General features: G+C 36.6%; 3 protein-coding genes across 4 annotated transcripts in view; 1 reads left to right on the top strand and 2 right to left on the bottom strand.

Moving 5' to 3' along the window:
- The window catches only part of LOC120623270, a 33440-nt gene extending 25319 nt beyond the window's left edge, over positions 1-8121 (top strand). Inside the window, exons 22-27 of the mRNA XM_039889191.1 lie at positions 1253-1366; positions 2240-2419; positions 4205-4314; positions 4962-5038; positions 5418-5551; positions 6906-8121. Coding sequence (XP_039745125.1) covers positions 1253-1366; positions 2240-2419; positions 4205-4314; positions 4962-5038; positions 5418-5551; positions 6906-6968 — 678 coding nt within the window. The 3' untranslated portion in view covers positions 6969-8121. The remainder of the gene's footprint in view (positions 1-1252; positions 1367-2239; positions 2420-4204; positions 4315-4961; positions 5039-5417; positions 5552-6905) is intronic.
- A 6662-nt stretch (positions 8122-14783) lies between these two features.
- On the bottom strand, positions 14784-17466 carry LOC120623336. Its single transcript, XM_039889304.1, has 2 exons — positions 16213-17466; positions 14784-15338 (listed from the first exon to the last, which is right to left on the bottom strand). Exons 1-2 carry the CDS (start codon positions 17193-17195, stop codon positions 15023-15025), a joined length of 1299 nt encoding a protein of 432 aa, XP_039745238.1. The 5' UTR covers positions 17196-17466; the 3' UTR covers positions 14784-15022.
- A 28-nt stretch (positions 17467-17494) lies between these two features.
- On the bottom strand, positions 17495-20141 carry LOC120623338 (U11/U12 small nuclear ribonucleoprotein 35 kDa protein-like). 2 transcript variants are annotated; one of them, XM_039889306.1, is made up of 4 exons: positions 19995-20141; positions 18654-18774; positions 18369-18499; positions 17495-17933 (listed from the first exon to the last, which is right to left on the bottom strand). In XM_039889306.1, exons 2-4 carry the CDS (start codon positions 18727-18729, stop codon positions 17595-17597), a joined length of 546 nt encoding a protein of 181 aa, XP_039745240.1. In that variant the 5' UTR covers positions 18730-18774; positions 19995-20141; the 3' UTR covers positions 17495-17594. The 2 variants fall into 2 exon arrangements, with proteins under 2 accessions (XP_039745240.1, XP_039745241.1); XM_039889307.1 differs by lacking the exon at positions 19995-20141 and adding an exon at positions 19070-19386.
- Between the last annotated feature and the right edge of the window lie 1379 nt (positions 20142-21520).

A 21520-nucleotide genomic window follows, 5' to 3' on the forward strand; every position in this document is an offset into this window, starting at 1 on the left:
TATTCAATTGATATATAACTATTAACATCGCAAATGTGATCTGGGCTCGACACAAGTTAAGATATTTTAAAATGTACAGTTTTGTGTGGTATCATTGAATTATAGTATTAACCGACTTACTTAATATGTAAAAGTAACTATTAATCTTCGATCAGATATGGCAGGAGGGATATAACTACAAAGGAAAACTCGTATCCGCAGGCGTGCGCTCGCCTTTCCTTTCTCTTCCTACACTAGCATTTTTAATTATGACTTAGTGTACGAACTACATCAGCCACTGCCATTGCGTGGGGAACGCTTTAACAATTAAAAGTACAATGTTCACTGAACTAATAAACTGATTGCAGCAGTCCGTTGAGCGTTTTTGCTTCTTTCCCTGAAGTTCTTCATCAGCTTGTTAACATATCTAACTAGACAGGAAACTCTTTTGAATTAAAATTTAAAACAAATAAAAGCTGTTTCATTTTAAGGTTTTATGGAATAACATCACTAAGTTTAACAAAACCTAGAAGTAGAGCTTTGTGTGTGTGTGTGTGTCTGTGGAGGGGGGGGGGGGGGGAGAATTACGGCCATGCTTATTTCTGCTGCCGAACAGCATTGTAGTTTTTTACGGTTTGAAAAGCGTGCTTAGCATCTACGTCTCAGGTCGAAGGGCACAGGGCCGCACTTTGGTGGACATGTTCCTCGCATACCCTGCGAAGTGTTGCTCTGTTTATACAACGTGTAACGAAATTACGAAATACTGTTGAAGGGTGCATAAGTATATTTCATAAGAAATCGTCCTGTGAAATATTAAATCAAAAGAAGCACATTTATTTTTCCATACAAACTAATTCATAACATTCTTAAGTGTTTACTTATGACAACCCTATTGAAGACAAAATACATACACGTGCACAGTGCATACCGCGTAGCGTATGGCGGTCCTAATATAGTGACAGAGTCACTTGATTTTACCTTTGCATGTGATGTGGGCTGTGTCTGATGTTTTAGTAGAAACTATGGCAGTGGTTTAGGTACTCAAAAATATTAGCGTTTCGGTTTCGCAGAGACAGTAAATAATGTACCTCTTAAGCCTCTTCAGTATTATTTCCGTTTTCATTTATACGTTGTATATTATATAGGTAATCGTATTCCGCTTACCATCATGTGGGCCATTGGCTTGGCCCGTCGATTGTAACTATAACTTTTGAACCATTATGGCAACTGAGCCGTCCGACGTCGGGTGTTATGGCTAAGCGTGGTGTCGCAGAACTCTGGCGGCGGCAGCGAGGCGGCGGCGCGGCCCACCATCACCATGCCGGGCGCCGCGCCCGCGCAGCCCGCGCTGTTCGGCGCCGACGACGCGCGCCCGCCCTCCGCCGATGTAAGACTCGCTGCATCTCACTTCTGATATCTCCGCACGTCGTCATCATCATTTCATCAAACGGACGTTGGAGTTCCCACACCACGGTCTTGTGGGCTCCAGCGACTCCCGGCGACTAGTCTCATGTCACCCGTCCACCTCGTCGGGGGTCTACTAACGCTGCGTTTACCGGTGCGAGGTCGCCATTCCAGCACCTTGGTATCACAACGTCCATCGGTTGTACGAGCTGTGTCATCCGTCCATTGCCATAGCTTCTCGACTCGCTGAGCTATGTCGGTAGCTCTGCGGATCTCGTCATTTCTGATCTCGCAATGGTTTAGAGCAATTCGCTGGCTTAACCTCGCAAAGTGGCATAACTTCCCATATGACAATATTCCTCAATAGTGGAACATATCTCTTGATTCTGTAAACGAATTTTCATCTGTTGTAGGAAGTAGTAAAAGAAGAATACGTTCATTTCCAAAAGTAGTTAGAGTCGCGAGGACAAAATCTTATACTAATATATATAAAGCTGAAGAGTTCGTTTGTTTGTTTACTTAAACGCGATGTTCTCAGGCACTACTGAACCGATTTGAAAAATGTTTTTAGTGTTAGATAGCCATTTATCGATGAAGGCTATATAGGCTTTGTCAATTATTTACACAATAAAATTAAATTTTCCCAAAGTTATACCATCGATCAACCTTCTGTAGTTTATGTTAAATAACGACTATTCACGCCAGTTTTAACGCCTCGATAGCTAGTAGTAAGTGAATTCTATTCCAGTCATTGTGTTTTGGTTCGTCATATGAAACCCTACGTTATATATAACTAATAGTGGCTTATTACGCTTAGGTGCCTATGCGTTATTATGTTTTTTTGCGTAATTCGCAGCAAACTGACCGAGAGACCGACACGCCGAAGACAAGCGGCCAGAAAGCTGACAGCAAAAGCGGCGACGCCAAGAACGACGACAAGCGGGGCAAGGGCGGCGGCTGGCTCGGCGGCCTGTTCACCAAGCTGTCCCTGCGCGCGCCCAACCAGATGATCCTGCCCGACGACACCAACCCCACCGTGAGTGCCCCCCCGCCGCGACACCTCTCCTCCTTGCACTTCCCCACCCTCATGTAACTTGCAGTTTCAACTGGCACACAGTAAAAATATTTTGGCCTACATTTATAAAATTTTAAAACCCCCGACTTTGAATATAGAGTACTTTATTCTCGTAGTCCTTTTAATTGATACCCATATTGAGGGAGTTGAGAAGAAATATTTTAACAGACATTCTGTAGCGGCGGCCATCTTTGAGCGATTATGTCACACACCCGACTAATTCACCATTCAAACAAAGAAAACAAATCAAAATCTGTTCATGTTTTCCTGCGCTGCGATGCCACAGACACACTCACACACACACACATACACATACACAAAACAAAATCGGTGAATTAAAAGTAAATTTTATTCATTTAGTAATTATTACCTATGAAACTCTATTTCTAGCAGAGTAGTGCATCCAACTATACACTATGTTGTGATAACATTGAATCGCAAAATATAGTATTTGACTACATTTACAAAAACCGCACTACCACAAACATAAATTTTACCTGACCCTTGTCGACCCTATGAAGTAATAGCTAATGAAGCTATATATAGATCCTCAAAAAGCGGTAGGAGTCGACGCTTAGTGTGATATTTATCTAGTCCATTTATACCAAAAAAGACAACGTTTTATAATAACTTTAGAATCCATATTAATGTTATTAAAGTAATTAACTTTCAAATTCGAGTACTGTATTCAAAGATGTTTCTTTATTTTTTTAAATGCTGCGTTATTTGTCTATTTATAGATTATACATTAAACTAAAAATGTTTTAATATGTAGTATATATGAGATAATTATTCCTTATTTGTGTATGGTATGTATATTATGTATTTATTCTTGACAAAATATTTTAATAAAACATATTTTTATACGTGCGTTTCATTTGCTAACCTTTGAATAAATTTATTTATATATATAAAATTTTCCTGCAGTTCTACTAAAAACATAAACTAAATTGACATGTCCATAAATAGTGCTATTCTTGTCACCGGGGCACATTGCGTGAAAGATAGTACTACTTGTAGATCTATCAATTTAGTTCAGTTAGGAGATATTTGTTAAGCCATATTGGTACGATATACTTAGTAAAGTTATTCAAGTCTATAATTTTATATATTTTCGAACAATGTGCTTTAATAATCCATCCCTGAAAGTAATTCAAGAAGTCTAGGTTGCCTGTTACTAGCTCAATAATGTTTAATCTATTATAATAATAGTCAAGCGTTATGCCATAATTAGCACAGTGTCAGAGTACCGCAAAAAACAAGGTTAAAGTGTAGACATTATCTTATAAAAGCAATAAAAAGTTAATATTCGTGACACACAAACAGACTAGACATATTCTTAAACAGTAGTTTCCACGACACAGGGAATTCTAGTGTGGAAATCACAGACTTTATTTGTATTCTTTGGATTACTTTTTATGTGTTTGTTTGTTAAAAATAAATAAGTATAAAAGATATTATTTATTAAGATCAATGATTTCTACGGGTATTTTGCTTTAATGTCGTTGTAGCACGCGAATCTGCATTAGACCAGCGTTGTGGGTATTTACTCTTGATCCATCTTTCCGACTGAGGATGCAGAAGGCAATATACAAAATAGTGCAGTTGAGAATAACCTCCGTAATAACCGAAAGCGCCGAAAGTTCGTAAGGCTTCAATATTCCGATATTTCCACGCGACTTATAAGGTTCTGTAACAGTCCGGCAGAGCCCTGTGGTAGCTAATGGCAATGGTGTATTTCCGCAGATCGTGTGGGACGAGGAGCACAAGCGCTGGCGCGACACGGACGCGGGCGAGGGCGAGGCGCCCGCGCCGCCAGCGCCGCCGCCCACCATGCCAGTCATGCCCGCGGCCATGTGAGATACCGCCACGCAGAAAGCCCACATGAACGCACGCTTAACACATTTCATATACACACACGGTGCCATTTTTCGGCGTACAACAGTGACCCGGTTAATCTTTCCACTGCCGGTGTCGGTGTCTCTAACCTCGTAAACAAAGGTTGGAAGTTTGTATGAAAGTTCATACAAACTTCCAACCCCAGTTTTACCCCTTTAGGGGTAGATTTGGATGAAATATTTATATTAAAAGAAACCTATGTTCTACATTGCCGGTTTGTAGACGTGATAATAAAAAAAAAACTGTCACCGCCCTTAAGGGGGGAATTTCCAAAATAAATTATACAAATTTTTATTACTTAAAGCTGATAACTTAAACACTGATTTCCATGTATCTGACTGCAAAAACATAGGACTTTCATACAAACTTTCAATCCCAAATATTAAATTTTAAGTTTGTAGCCATTATACTTACCGAGATTTCGTGATTGATCAGTGAGTCAGTGGGTTTCTCTTTTATATACAAAAAAGTATTTTTATGCCGAGGACTTGTACAAAAACTTAACAGTAACTGTACTGTAAGAGAAGTCTAATTTTAAATTTCCGCCTAAATATAACTAGAAAGTGTAAAATATGTGTGCTAAGACGCGGCCTGTTCCCAGCAGCACGTCGACTCCGCTGCAGTCCCCGGGCATGCCGGGAGCGCCGCCCTCCAACATCTTCAAAATGCAAAAAGGACGACGTGAGTACAACTGTTTTCAGTAGCGACGAACAAGGCAATGCCTAAAAGCTTTATCAGTAAAAAGTAAATAAAAATAAAAGTATTTTATATACTGCAGCATTATAAGAATTCTCTATGAATTTCTGAGATAAATATTATATCCAACTTATTTCTAGGAATCTCCTTGTCGTGGGACAACTCCTCCCTTAATGACACTGAAATGAAATTAAATGAAATATTTATTTTGCTAAATACGGGTTAGTTATTGGTGTTTAATAAAGTTCAAACATATCCTGCTGACACATCAATATGCAAAATTTAAAATTAAATTATATTAACAATAATATTTAATTGATAACAATTATATAAGATAGTGTCATATGAAATGTGTCCATTGCAGATATAAAGAAGTCGTACGTGGACGTGCTCAACCCGCGCGGGGCCCCGCCCGCCGCGCCGCTGGCCCCGCCCCCCGCGCCCGGCGCCGCGCCGCAGAACTACTTCATTCCCGCCCCCATGCCGCACTCGGACCAGGTAACCGCCCGGCCGGGCTCCACTACAGCACTAATGGTCCGCTCATGGACCCTCCCCTCCCTAACCATCGAATCAACTAACCGTTTCAAAACGGTCATAGCTGGCTAATTTGACGCATAACCTTAATCCATTATTAACATTTTCCATTGACCTTGGTTTGGGACCGCAGATGATCAGAAAAGCGATACAGTCAATTTTTCCCTCGCCCGAAGTCCCACTTTAAACCTTACCTCCGAAAAAGTATTTGGGCTTATTTATTGTATTCCATTTGAAATCATTCACCACATTCTGTGTACCGATCACTAAAACCCGCCTTTGGCTGTTTCCTTGAAAAAGACCGCACTATTGTGTTACACATTTACGTTATTTTTCTGTGCGGTTCACAATAAAAGTCTGTTCATACATTCATTAATCTAGAAATGCTCAATTTTATGGTATAAACTGTCATCATATTATTTCATTAAAGAAAAATACAAAGTATTTATAGTTAACTGAATACGGGTGTTTCTTTGTCATGTACGGACGCTTTCTTTGTGTACGCTACAGGCAGCATGTATTGAACACGTTCATTTAATTCCACGCATCCAGGAACCCGAAAGCGTACACAATGGGCATTAACAGGTAATAACAATGTACGTTTCCAATCATTTATATGCATTAATTTATTAATTGTTTAGTCGGCGCAAGTAGAAGTTAGAAGTGAATGTACTTTTTATCCTGAAAATAAAAATAATTTTAATGGGATAGAGCTACAGCATGATTCTGTTATAAGCTGTCCACTTTTTGTATTTATCACATTCGTGGGGAAGTAGGGATACAGTAAATACAAATAGCCCAGCGGACGAAGCCGCCTGCACTTTTAGTGCTGATTAAATGGTTTCAGTTTCTTTATTCGGTTCCTTTTTAGTTTCTTCATTCATTATCATCATTGAAATCAATAAATTGTTGGATATTATTTTGTACTTATTTTAGGGGGCGACCAACCTTACCGGCCCAAGGCGCTGAATCTTAAAATACGCCTCGGCTTAGTCCATCACAGTTTCATTCTATAGCATATAAACTGCGTGATATGATGCCCATGTATACCTCTCAGATATCACCGCGTCAAGTACATCACCTGGTGAACTGAGGCCTTGCTTTCAGTGCGAAAACGCAGTCAGCATTCTGAGTAGCATTCCACGCAATATTTACAAATGACTTTCGATTGCTTTAAATATTGTACCATTTTTAGGACAAATCGTAGGTTTTTAACCTGTAGTATAGCCATGACTGGGCGAAGGCCTTCCGCTTCCCCACTAGAGCCCATCGCGCCAAGCTCGCCTGGGAGTTAACACATTATATGATTGCATTGCAGAGTAGCATCTACGACCCGACGCAGATGACACCGCACGAGGATGACTACCGCAGCGGCAATTGACGGGCGCGCGGCTCCACCTACCATGCTAAACTATATCACTCCGGGATCCGTACGAAATAAAGAGAACAGGGTTGTTACACTTAGTAAATTGTCGTAGTGGTTCAGTAATTATCATTATAGGTATCTATATTCCGCCCAATCTAGCTGTATACAATCCCTCCCTAAAAAGGAAAACAGGTATCTGGGGCAATGTCCGCCGCCTCCTGAAAAGTACAAGGGACCGTGGCGAGAAAAACCAATGAACAATAATTTAACGCCTCCTGAAAGAAAAGTATTTTTGTTGTGTGATTAAAAAATAAATGCCTAATAATTCAGCATTCTCGCGGCAAAGTTAGTTCAACTTAATAAAACAAATGGTATGTCTCTGTGTGATTGTTTTCTTAACGCCTATTCTATAAAGTTATCAATTTCGCGAACACTACATTTTAAGTAGCAAAACTAACCGAAAAGTTGTTCAGAAACAGTCCGAATACTGCTGAACACGCTAGAAGAAGTTCCATGAAGTGAACTCATTCTTATGTAGACACTTCATTGTTTCGTTTACATATTCGTAGTTATGCTAAGATGAGATCTACAGCTGGACTGGGCAGATTATATTGATGTACGTACGCTACATTCCTTATTTTATTTTTATACAGTAAGATTGGGACATTTTTGTATAAAGCCCGGCATAATGAAAATTTTGGGTGAGAATTTATGATAAAGTAATCCTTTATTTGAATTGTGGTATCGTGCTATCCAGACTTGAGCTCAAAAATCCTGTGTGCCCGAGCATTAGTTTAGTATTACGATACGTTACGTAACGGAAATCAAGTAAAATCCCATTAGAAATCGAGATTCTGTACAATTGTGTAACGATGTCCGGCTTTGACACTTATGCCCCAAGTCTTTTAAGTCTCGATTTAACTCTTAAAGTAAATAACCCTGCACAATAGTTGTAATAAGTAGTCAGTTTGTTCCCATTCGAATAGTAAGTACAGTGCCAGATAGCCATTAATTATAGACAAGCAAAGTGCCTCTATCATAACTTGTTTTATACTGCTCGTACTTACTTTTGTAACTTTGGTACCGTCGTATTGCGTAAGGGGGTTATTGCACTTATTGCGGTATTCACTTGCGATCATTATATATTTAAAGTTGTTTTTGATTTTGATCGTGATAAAATAAACGGCTGTATTCACAGGCCTGGTTAGACACACCCATTTTTTAAACATGGAAAATTTTAAAAAATGTAACGAATAAAATAAATTTATTTAATATTAGAAATATCAGTAAACTTTTACAGTACGAAGTTTTACAAATGAGGATGAACATCTGCAGTAGCGTCTCGTCTTTTGAATTGTCAGTCTTGCTTCTAAAAAGAGGAAAGAGTTAATGTAAATCAAACTGGCATTCCACGGGTTTTCAATAGTGACATTAATCGTCCTTTTAACAAATATACGGATTTACTGTAAATACTTCTAATAAACGGCGGGTTTGCAATGCCTATAAGACCTCGAGACAAGGTGCATTGCATTCTCAATATCAGTGAACCAGGGCTCCGCGCAGTTCTGTATTGGTTATAGAACAAGACTAGTGATACTAAAAGGTCACCATAGCTGATCGCTCATCACGACGTATCTATTATTATAATTCTCATTATAACACCGGGTCTCCTTAATTATGAGACGACTCAAAGTTATGCAGCGATGGTGTCGATGGCGTCCTCGCACGTATTTAGTAAACTAGTGAACTAATTTCAAAAAATAGTATAAGGCATAGATTCACTTTCTCACATCAGCTAATATATTATTTTGTCTGTCATAATGAAAAGGTTTTCTCCGTATAAGTGAATCGTGAAACTAATTGAATAATTTCGTTGATTCTTTCTCTTTCTTCTAATGGATTTAATGGAAGGGTGAATAGGTGTATTACAACAGTTTTCTTCTTTTTCGTTTACTTGATTTGTGAACCGTGAAGACTCTTGCGACCATGAGCGAAGCGTGTTCTGAGAGAGTGGATCCAGTGTTATAGGTGGAAATGCGAATTGCATAACGTCATGTGATGCGATCAGAGAGTCAGTCGTGAGATTTTTACCAGTGTTTACTTATTCGATCGCGTGATAGTTAACTACGATTTATATTGTATAGAAAAAGCGCCATCTAGTGAAACGCCTGTGTCCCAGTATTGTAACTGCGAATAAGTAATCGCAGGAAGAAAATCTCCGCTAGCTCGACTATATTTCTATTTAACTACTACTACTAGGTACTACTTTCGAATTCATCTTAGCGAATTTTGCTCATATTTTATTATGTCTTAGGTTTCTTTAGTTTCCTTTCATTATTTTTATTTTATTATCATTGTTGTTTTAAGAATCCGAGTGTTACCATGCGAAATGTTGTTGACTTGAAAAAAATATTGTGACGTAATTGTAGTTTACGTAGGTACTTGGCAATCTAATGTAGCAATTATTCCGCTGTATACAATGTTATGGAAAATAAAAATCATGTTACGATACTCAATAGAACTCGATACTATCGACCGAAAAATTTAAATGTACAAAGGAGGTCAGTAAAGAGTCTAAATATATATAAACATGTGTTACTAATTATCGCGTTACTGACGGGTTTTCACGCGCAGCAAAATGTGAATATTAAAGAACATTGCGACTTAAATTGTCAATACTGACTCGAATGTAAGTACTAGAGGGAGATTGTAATGGTAACATTTTATAAATTATTGTGGAATTATATAATACTTATTATAATTATTTTGTCCGAAAATTGGTATTATATTTATTTTGTTGATTTATAAATTATGGTTATATTATACATTTATTCGATAATTATAGTTTTAATTTTTAGTGTAGGTAGAATGTTTTATTATTTCTCCAATTTATTTTTCTTTTACTCGACAAATTGAAGGTGCAATAGAATTTTAAATTAATTAACAGCGAGTGAATTAAGCATAGACAATAACATTAGTAGTCTTGTTTAGACAGTTTGTTTTCCTGTACATTTTAGTGTATGTTTACACAAGTAGCGGCAGCGATAGCGGCAATCGCACGCGCGATTCGTGAGCGAACTCCCGGGTGACACCCGTCATACGCTTGCTATTGCCGCTGTCGTGGTCGCGATCGCACATGACTAGACGAACCGCACGCGCCACTCAACGCATTTTTGATAAAAATAAAGATCGCGGCCAATCCAATTATGTAATCCGATTTCATTGGTCGTCATGCGGAAAATTCCTTCTTCACCACTCAAGCTGACTCGACCGAGTAATTGATAAAGAGTGTTGTGTCAAATTAAATAATTTGCGCCTGATGCACTGGTACGCTCGAAAACTAGGTGTACTATTCTTTTAACTAGTAAATTGAACTGATGGCATGAAACGCTTGCTGGCGTTTAAATCTCACTTCAAATTCATTTTGTGACGTACATTATAACACGTGTCCTACATACATTAGAATGACAGTCCACTGATTTTTGAAGTCACAATTTGTGGTTAAGATTCCTCCAATCTTCTTGGTTGCTCTGAACTGAACCAAAACAGGAGATTGTCTTTTATTATTATTGATAATTTCAGTACTGGAAGAGTTAATTTATGCGCGTGCGGTCAATCGTTTTAAATGCGCGATCAATATTTATTTTCCACTTATAAATAAGGTAAAGACTATGTACAGAGGCGGTGTTTTATATGTAAAGTGGGATGCGTTATCCAGAGGTTGTATAGATATAAATAGGTTATAGCAAACCTTCGGCGAAGACTCGGCGGCTTGATGGTTCGCGTTTGTATAAAGTTGTAACTGGTGTCTGTATATTTGACCGCAATCCACTGTTCGATGTATTCCGAAATGTATTATAATGATTCATATAATGGGAAATTATTTAAATGAATAAATTGTTTATGTTAATGCTTACTACTGTTTTATTTTATTCCTTATTATGATATAACAGTACATAGTAAAATCCATACTTAATGTTATAAATGTGTCTGTTTGTTTGCTTTATTGAGTTCCACCACTGCATTGATCTTAATGAAATTTGATACGGATAGCTTTATCCTGGAGATAGACAAAGAATAATTTGTATACCAAAAAATAACTTGAAATATTCTAGGGGAATTCGAAAAAAAGCACGGCCGGAAAGCCTCGAGAAATCTGCCGAGATTAAGTTACTCGCAGATTTTTTTAATGTAACGTACAAGGCAACCATGCCTGGGATTTCTCCATAACATCCTCAAGGCGTATGAAGTCTACCAATCAGCAGTGGGCCAGCGTGGTGGCCTTAACCCCTTCTCATTGTGGGAAGAGACTCGTGCCCTGTAATGGGCCGGTCATGGGTTGATATGTAGATGATGATGTTCAAGGCATCTATCCTGTGGCATCTAGTAGAAATAGATGCAGTTTCGATTGAAGGTAAAAGTTGCTGAATTTCCTTCCTTTTCGTAATAATATGGTAGATGGTGGACTTTCGAACAGTTGTTCATAATGCTTAAACCTAATTCACATCTAAAATAAAAACAAATCTAATTTCAAAGTTTTTAATTAAAAATCTTTAATTCTGTTTAGCACTAAAAATGTTTTAGAAGCCCGTCTTATTTTGAACAGTGCCTAAGAGCATTCAAACATTAGAGTGGCTTTCAGAATGTGTAGCATTTACACTAACAGTTGTAGACCAAGTTTACAATTATGTGTGCTCTGTGCTCTGAGCACAGCGACTTCAGCGTTCAATTTTAAATTTTGCAGATTACAGCTACGGATTTTTCTATTCCTATCGCCTTGTAAACTGAGCACATTAATGTTTTATAGATTACTGTAGAAATTGCTGGGGTGAATATTCTTATTCTACTTCGCGGAGGCGTGATAAGGTCACAACTCCTTTAGCGCAAGTCAGTGCAATGCCGCGGCAGCTATTCGGCCACGACCAAGTCGTCACTGGAGAACAGTTCGTCGCCGATGAGGGAGTGCGGCTCCGCGGCCAGGAGCTGCAGCACCGCGACCCCGACGGCGCCCAGCACCAGCGCCGCCATCAGCAGGCTCAGCGCCACCAGACCGCGGTCGCACGCCATGAGCGCCACTTCCACTGATCACCGACCTTCTGCATGCGGTACCAGCTTGATGGCTTATTGGTTTTCTGATTTCGATATATTTTATTATAAACTGACTGCGTAAATAGCACTTGCCAATTTCCATTATGTGATGTCAAAAGTGAAGTTTGTTAAAAATTAAAAAAAAAATGTTTTATAGAAGATTGTAGAGAAGATTATATAAGAAATTAAATAAGTACTTATCCAAAGTTGGGATCTTTGTTTTTGTTTTTAAAATATCTTTATTAATTAAATAATTGTATTACAGTTCATATCCTGGTGACTAGCCTAGGTTGAACAAATCAATAATATACTACTTACAGTTTAGCAGGTTACAACACCTTTTTAAAACTTTACAGCATATAAACTAAACATTTTTAACAACTTATTGAGCCACATAACAGATGATAATAACTTGTTTTACGTAGAACTTAATACAGACGTACGTTTATATAAAAATTAAATGCATTTAACTGTTAAAGATATTAATCCTATATTTTTAAATTAAACGAGGGTAGCACTCGGAACTATGCAACAGTTACGTACAAAACATTCACTCAGTCGTCGAGGAAGTAGTGATGTGGTAGTCGGTACCGATTGTACTTATCGATATATGATAAGTCTTTATACCGGCTTTTGCCAATTGCGGACACAAGCGAATTTTTATGTTTTTTATTGCAAACTATATAGAACTTTTTGGATTGCCCCAGTATGAAAGCTTTCAAGGTCAAGGTCAATCGTATTAAGTTACCTAACTTAATACGATTACGTAAGGACGAAAGATTAGTTCGGAAAGAGGTATTATAAGCGGATTTTAATGCTTTATTTTGCACTACTTGTAGTTTCGTATAATTCGAATTACACGTACTACTCCAAACCGGACATGCGTAAGTGATGCAAGGTCTTACTAGTGAAGTGTATATTTTAAGTTTAGTGTTAGGCCTTAGATTTGATTTTCGGTTTATAAGTGGGTGAACCGCGCTAAGTGCTTTAAGCCCCTTGATTCTTGAATTAGATAGATGCTCCGTCCAATTGAGTTTTTTGTCAAGAGTCACACCCAGATATTTAATTGATTTGCCCCAAGGAATCTCATGACCAGCAATAGAAATTTTTCTGTTAGGCAACTTCCGGCTTCGCGTAAAAAGTATAGCTTTAGTCTTACTTTCTTTGAGTTTTAATTTCCATGATGTAAAAAAGTCACTCAACCCCTTTATAGCCCACTGGAGTATACTAATAATTATGTCTACGTCCTTAGATGAAGTAAACGATGCCGTGTCATCAGCATAACACGCCAAATTTGTCCACGGTTGTATGGGAATATCATTCACATAAATTATAAACAGAAGGGGGCCGATAATGGAACCTTGTGCGCCAGCAGGTTCAGCTCTTGGTTTTGAGTGACTTTCACTGATATGTACATTAAAGGAGCGACCATCGAGGTAAGATGACACTAATTTGGTCAGACTAACCGGAAAACCCTGCATTAACATCTTATAGAGTAGTCCTCTGTGCCAGACAGTGTCAAATGCTTTCTCTAGGTCCAATAAGAACATCCCAGTTGAGGAACCAAGGTTTAAATTATGGGATACGTGCTCAGCGACTCTGGCTAGTTGTTGAACAGTGGAATGATGTTCTCTGAATCCAAACTGTTCGTTAATTAGGAATTTTTTGGCAGTCCGTAACAGCTGTTTATGTATTACTTTCTCAAACACTTTGCCCACCGCGGGAAGCAAGCTTATAGGCCTGTAACTAAGTGCTATAGCAGTGTCTGTGCCAGATTTGTGTATGGGTATAACTTTAGCTCTTTTCCATATGTTAGGAAAGTAAGACATTCTCAAACATGTATTAATTATTTTAGTTAAATAAACTACGGCCTTTTGCGGTAAATTACTTAGTAGGTAATTATTTATCCCGTCTTCACCTGGAGCTTTCCTGAGTTTAAACGTCGGAGGTATTTTTTAATTTCATGGGGTTTTACACAAAATGTTACTCCCTCGCATGCTTCTATCCCGAGTGCTTCTACTAGGTCATTCACAACTAAGTCCATATTGCTACTACAGTTAGACGTTAATTTCATATTCTGTTGAAATGTATCAGCCAGTATCTCAGTTTGCAATTGGACGTCGGATACCATAGTACCGTTATGTTTTAAAGGAGGAATAATTATAGGTTTTGCTTTGAACTTTCTAACCAGGTTCCATAGATCATTTTGGCATCTATCGGCTTTAGCCAGTCTCTTTGCCCATATCTCATCATTATGCTTGGCAATGCATTCATCGATAGTAGCCTGCATAAAATTAATTTGGGTTCGTAATACTCTTTTTTCCAGTACTGTTATTTGTGTTTGTTTCCGTTTACGAAGTCGATTTTTCTTTTTTATTAACCTTCTAATATAACGCGGTAGGGGTACAATTGAATCGCAAGCAGTCATAGAGGGTATTGCTATGTTTTTAGCTTGATGGAGCAAATCGGTAAAATAACTAATAGCCTTTTCAACTTCAAATGTATTTGGCAGTATGTGTGATGAGAGTTGTAAGTTTCTGTTAATATGAAGGCGATATAAATCCCAATCGGCTTTGCTGTATACATATTGTAGTTTACTGACACGATCAAAAGATAATAATATGTCAAAGCAAACGGGTAAATTATTTGATGACAAGGCGGTGATGGCTTTGGGTTGAGTTATATCTGCGAGATTTTTGGAAATAACGAGATCGGGTAAGGTAGGTGTGAAATCAGTTTGATAATGGATCTTTGTAATTTATTTGTACACACAATAAATAACAAATATTCCAATTTTGGATAAGTACTGACGAATTGCTAAGCTTGCGAAGATAAGTAGTGACGATTCTAAAGCCGTAGATATAATTTACCTCTTCGTTATAAGTAGACATGTACACAGCATCGGGATTTAATTAGATTGCATCAAAAGTGATAAAGAGAAAACGAATTGTTCAATGCAGATTTTATTGGTGGGACACGGTTTAACTAGCTAGTACAGATGGCAGCCAGTCCGCGCCGCGCGCCAAGTTGACGAAGAGCGCCGGCTCGCACGCCCCGCCGCGGCGCCGGCTGTCCGCCATCAGCCCGAGCAGCACGCCGCGGCGCACGAGCGGCGCGCCGGCGCGGTAGCTGCAGGGAGCGGTGCGCGCGCGCAGAGCCCCGGCGCACCACCCCCACCCCCACGAGCCCGCCCCGCGCTCCGCCCCCGAGCCCGCCCCGCGCTCGCATTCCGACAGCGGCATGCAGTGCACCGTCACCGCACGCACGCTCCGAGCGATATGATCCTCGTCGATGTTTCTGAAAACGTCCTTCATACAATACATCATTATCATCCATGGTACTACAGAAGAGGGCTGTTAGTGCAATAGATGTACCAAAGAGTCTTTACGAAAAATATTAAAGTTAAAATTATGATGGTGCATCAATATCTATTTGAAAATTAATTTTAAATTCCATTTAAGTAAATATAAACTTGTAGTGCTACTAAAATTTGTAATTAATTCAAAGGAAATTGTATATTATTTATTTTATAAAAAATTACCGGATGAAATCTTAGAGATATGTTCATAGTTTATAAAAAACGGATACTTATAGAAAAATATTATCATAATACTAAGGATAACGGCCTTCTCTCTCATATGTAAGTCGGTTTTAGAGCATAGACCGGCTGTTCCAATGCGGGCTGGTGGGCTTTTAACAACTATAGTCACAAATTACTAATAATAACTAGGATCGTCGGATCAACGTGCTCTCCGAAGCACGGGGCTTCACACCGCAAATTTCCTGACTGGTAATGAAAATTCTTTAAGAGGAGAAACACAAGACATTAATCAAACGTCACTTTTTGATAGAATAAATAAACAAGAGTGCCAACAGTGGGCGCGATATTTACGTCCGTCGCAAGTCTGTCGTGAGATACGTAATCACCCTGCCAAACCAATGATTGTCGACGGCGCAAGGTGTAACGGTAAATCTCTTAAGAGTTTGTTTTACACCTTTTAAATTGAACGTTTAAAACTTTTTTGTATTTTACGATTAAATAAAAAAAAACGATTCGATTTAACCTCGTTATTAGGTATCCATGCTAACCACTGTCTAGCTTGTTCACCAACGAGCCAGTCTTGCTAGAGCCTTAGTTTTTAAATAATATAATAATGGTTCTATTACTCACCCGAACCTCCCGTATCCAAAAACAGTAAGCGCCTCTCCAATAGTAATTAAAAAATATTCTAAAAAATTATCTACTAATGAAGGTAATTTCAAAACCAAATTTCCCTCTTTGACGAGTCTACCCTCCGACTTCAGAGCAGCCAAGTCGAATGTTACATTAACCCCTTGGTATTGTGGATGAATCATGACTTCCGCTACGGGGTAAATATTTTGATCTTGCTCTTTAAACCCTCGCATCATGACAAAGGAATCCAAGGAATCACCTTCCTCTATGGCTTCTATACAGCTAGCAACAGTTATTGTCCAATACTCACTAACTATGGTCAACGTACAACCGAAAGTTATGGCTCGAGGTTTAATTTTCACTAGAGCTATAATAAAATATTGACGTGTAACATTTATTTCTGCGCCATCTGGTAAATCTTCTTGTAACTTATTATCCTCAAGTCCAGCTTCGTTCTCAAAATCAATGCTGTTAATTCCATTGATATTTACTTCTGTCATTTGTTTGTTCTGGTTTTCTACTACACTTGTTGTCATATTACTATGGTATTCATAATAGTGAGTTGGAGCTTTTGTTTGTAGAGATGGTTTCCAGGTACATGTGACTCCTTTATCTACTGCAGTTGTTACTTTCAACAGACTTTTATTTACTTCTGCAATGTCAGAGTTGTTAGTTTGGATTGTTTGAGTAAACTCATATTTCTGATCAGATGTTGTACCAATACCAATAAAATCTTTAATAGAATCTGTACTGTATTCATATTCTTTATTTTTATCAGTATTATTTGTTTCGGTTCGACTTGGATGTAGAATTTCATTTTTCTGTTTACTTCTTGAACATACAACTAGGTGTAGAATAAGAAATGTAAGGGATGCCACGAAAACAACGAAAAAAATTGCTTGTAACACACACAAGAAAATTTCAGTTTTAGTAAATGATTTGCACCACCCTTGTAACTCTTTGCAGCAAACATTACTCATTATATAAAACGTAAAACATATTTGACACTGTTTAAATCAAGGCACGGCCAAATAGATGTGCCATTATTATCACAACATGTTACTATGATAAATAATTAATACAGTAAACTTATCAGTATTGTAATATTTATATAATTTTTACAATAGTGATATTTCATGAAACCAATAATTGAATCAATGTAAACTTTTCCATTAGGCCATTTGCAAAGACGGGATTTCCTAAAGAATATATGTTTATTGTTTTATTACTTAATTAAATATTTAAATAAAATAATTGTCTCACATTGAAAACCATTTCATGATTGCAATCATTAAAAAAAATTTATTCAAGCACTTTGCATGCTAATGAAAAATCACATCTGTATTTTTGTGTGTTAATTAATTTTCTATTAGTCTATTTTATTTTGTTCTATCACTTTTTGAGGTTACTAATAGAGGTTTTCTAAATGGTCTATCTCTACAACCAAAACGCAGTTGCCCAGATTCTTTTTTCCCTCCAAAACCTCCCCCAAGCCTCCTTGGTTTCCACCCTTGCAACCTCCTTTCTGCCTCCTTCTCCACAATGACTTCAGCACCTTCAATGTACTTCTGATGCATTTCCCTTAGAGCCCGATCAACACTGGACAGTGATTCATATTCCACAAATGCATATTGCTTAGACTTGCCAGTCACAATGTCTTTAACTAGTCGACAGTTTATAATTCTTCCAAACTTCGAGAATTCAGAGTGAATTGTGTTCTGTAAATAAAATATCCAATTAACAACAACTACTTTGTTAAGTTACACTCATATTTAATATTAAAAATGTGCAGTGTTTTCAATGTCCAAATGAAAAGAATGGTGAAAAACAACACTGGCAACAGCTCCTTAAAAAATAATTTTAAGTATCTATTGCCGGTTTGTTTTCAATTATTCTAATAAAATCTATTTAAAAATTATAAAATTAAACATTAACTTTTGACAGTAAATTTTTATGAATTTCTTAAATAGACTCAAACCAATTTGCCTAAGATATGTAGATATATATGCTAAATAATTCTAATAGATCTGTTGCTGAATAGTAGAATGGTCCAATGCTGCAAAAAGCGCAGTCCAATAAACAGTAACACATTCATAAAATAATATGGTTAAATTACAGAAACTTTTTTAGAAATTTTTCTATAGCTAGTATACCTGTGTTGTTCTTGGATTCAGTCTTGCTACAAATACAGTATGATGTGGATCACCTTTCACTTGTTTATTAGGGATATACTCGGAGTAGACAGCTCGCAGGATACTTCGGTCGTGTGGCTCCGTATCTGTTCCTGGAAAAAATTGTTATGGGTATATCCCCATCCACAAGTATTATGAATTCAAGTTATGAAAATAGATTGGACAATCTCTTAGCCAAGGCAAATGAGCTGACCATGCACATTGAAAACTAAAGAACCACAAAATAAAGTATACATTATTACATACCATCTATAGATCCAATTTTGATGGGCTCATAGGTAGTTGTGGCATACTTTTGAAACTCATTGTCTTCACGATACATCTTATGTTATCCTATATTGATAAATAACTTATAAGTACTTGATAACTGAAAGAAGATAAAAAAAACCTATTGTAAAATGAGGTAAAATTGAAAATCTTAGAATGGAAGACCTCCATTGGGCCTACCAAGCAGAATGCACCAAACCAGAAAAGCTCTGTGGTAAATAGCAAATTCCATACCAATAACCACCAAAAACTGGGTTGTTTAAATTTCAATGGCAATACCTCAGACCAGAGGAAAGGTGAAGGCATACTAATAACATGCAAATGCAAATTTTTTATGCTGAAAATCTTACCAACTATTAAATATTATACAAGTTATAAATAAAAAATAGGCAAACCATTAAACATCAATTAATTGTTTTATTCTTCTTTCACAAATCAACTTTTGGATTTATAACAGAAGTAGGATAGCCGCAAGCAGAACTAGTTCGATATAAATGTCAACAATGATGATAATTTTAGTACTTAGTTAACAATAAAATTATCTATTAGTTGGTTTATTTCTCTTTTATCCAATGACTGTAGAGTTTCAATGTGTTTGCAGTAAGTAAACATAATGTTCTTTTATATACCTTTTGCTGGATATAAACTTTTTTATGTAGTTATTATTGTTACACTCACCTAAGCTGTGCAAAGAAAATACTTAAATATACACAACTAAAATGTATTTTAAAATATTACATATCTGGACAAAACAAATTAATAATTAAAAAGGAAAAAAAATATAATATAATAAAAAATTATATAGTTTTTGTTTCAGGTAATAGTTTCAGATAATGCTTAATATTATGATTTTAATGCTCATTATATCTGCACACTATACAAAACTAGCTGTTTCCCACCACTTGGTCTGGGTTTGTTTTTGTTTTAAACATCCCTTAAAATTCATTACAAATTAACAGATCAGTTTATTTGATTAATTTAGGTGAAGTTCTAGTGATATTTTTAAGTTGTGTAATCTTGTAAAATTAAACTGATGCAGATTTTAAAAACTAATTTTTCAATTCACATAATTAATAGATTCAAATCTCAAATTGAATCTATTTTTTTCATCTCAAAATGATTACTTCGTGATAGCTTTCTTTGACGAAGAAATAGCTAAAATCGGTGCCGTACTTTCGTAACCTATTGGGTAAAAACCACAAACACAACATCTTTCCTCTTAAAAATATTAGTATACTTTTATACAAAAAAGTTTATGACAACTGAAGTAGCATTACATTACAAATATCTGACTATACAATACATGTAAACAAAACATACCCGTCTTGATATTTAAGTTTTATTAACACATTTGCTAGCAACAAATAACTCAAAAAGGCTTTATTTTCCAAAATAAAATATTTAGCGTCTACGTTATGCACCAAAGCAATACAAATATGTATAGTAGTTTAGGAGATAATATATATTTTACGCAAAGTAAAAACACAGACTTATAACCTAGGAAACCTTATAGTTTGACATATGGAAATAATTAATAGAATAACCAATGGTTTCACTGTTGGGACATAGGTCTGTAATGTATAAGATGTTATTTAATTTTTATCAAGATTTTCTTATGCAAAATATTTTTATTTTATGATGTAATTTACAAAAATATGAAAATTGGAATGAACAACTAATATTTATTTTTCCTGTTTTGTGAACTTCTTACTTCTAAATTGCTTGTTTACATGTATTAAATCACAAAAGATCAACTATACTACTTAGCAGATGTAATTCGGACTTTACATATTCAAAGTTTGAATTCGCAATTCAAGTTTTCGGGGTTCAGTGTTTAAATTTTAAATTGATTTAAATCGCAATACGGTTTTTCTGAGCAACGACTAATGTTCATAGGTTTTTTCTAACATTGATTTAATATGTTACTATCGCAGTCAACGAATTTTAAACTGAGGCTTCGGTGCTTCGGGTAATAAATCATATTTATCTGTCTATCTTGATCGCATTTACAGGTCTTATGGAGAGGTGTGTAGGTGTGTAGTGATGTGCGTAAGAATTGTAAATAGTTTCTATCTTTTGAATGAATGAATACACTTTTATTGTACACCAAAGAAACAAAAAGTAGTTACAAAGATATAAATACAATCAAGAGAGTACAATTTGGTGGCCTTATCGCTACATAGCGATTTCTTCCAGGCAACCAATGGCGTAAAAGGAAAAAACATAGAAAAGAGGTAGGTGGTGCAATAAATAAGATTTAAAAATTATACAAATATATAAATATAAATATAAATATATATATATATATATATATATATATATAAATATATTACATATAAATACAAATAAAATAAATAACATAAATATCTATATAAATATATTACATATAACATCCCCAATTAGTATGAAATACATAAATAATTCAAATTACACACTTAAAATGATTCGCTTCAGCGTTGTTCGGCTGAAAGAGACAAATCTTTTCTAGGAATATTTCTCAGTTCTTCAAAAATCCTCATCTTCCCCATCTGTGTCATCTTCCTGTAGGTTAATTATCAGAGGTTGTGCTTGATCTTTAAAATAGTGTGTCTAAAGTCTTTATCCTGGAGCTCGTCGACATACCTCACACATTGGGCCCAGTCTTCTTGAGTAACATTATCAATAGCGTTGTGGAGAAGAAATTCAACAGCAGCAATGTTAAATGTATGACTTTTTTAGCAACTTCTGTTTTGACTTGAGCCCAGATGGGTTCGATGGTATTATATTGACAGTGATATGGAGGCAGTCTTATCACTTCGTGACCTCTTTCATATCAGCCAGCTGCTCTAAGGCATATATTTTTTTGG

The sequence above is a fragment of the Pararge aegeria genome, chromosome 4, assembly GCF_905163445.1.
Source record: "Pararge aegeria chromosome 4, ilParAegt1.1, whole genome shotgun sequence".
Classification (NCBI taxonomy): domain Eukaryota; kingdom Metazoa; phylum Arthropoda; class Insecta; order Lepidoptera; family Nymphalidae; genus Pararge; species Pararge aegeria.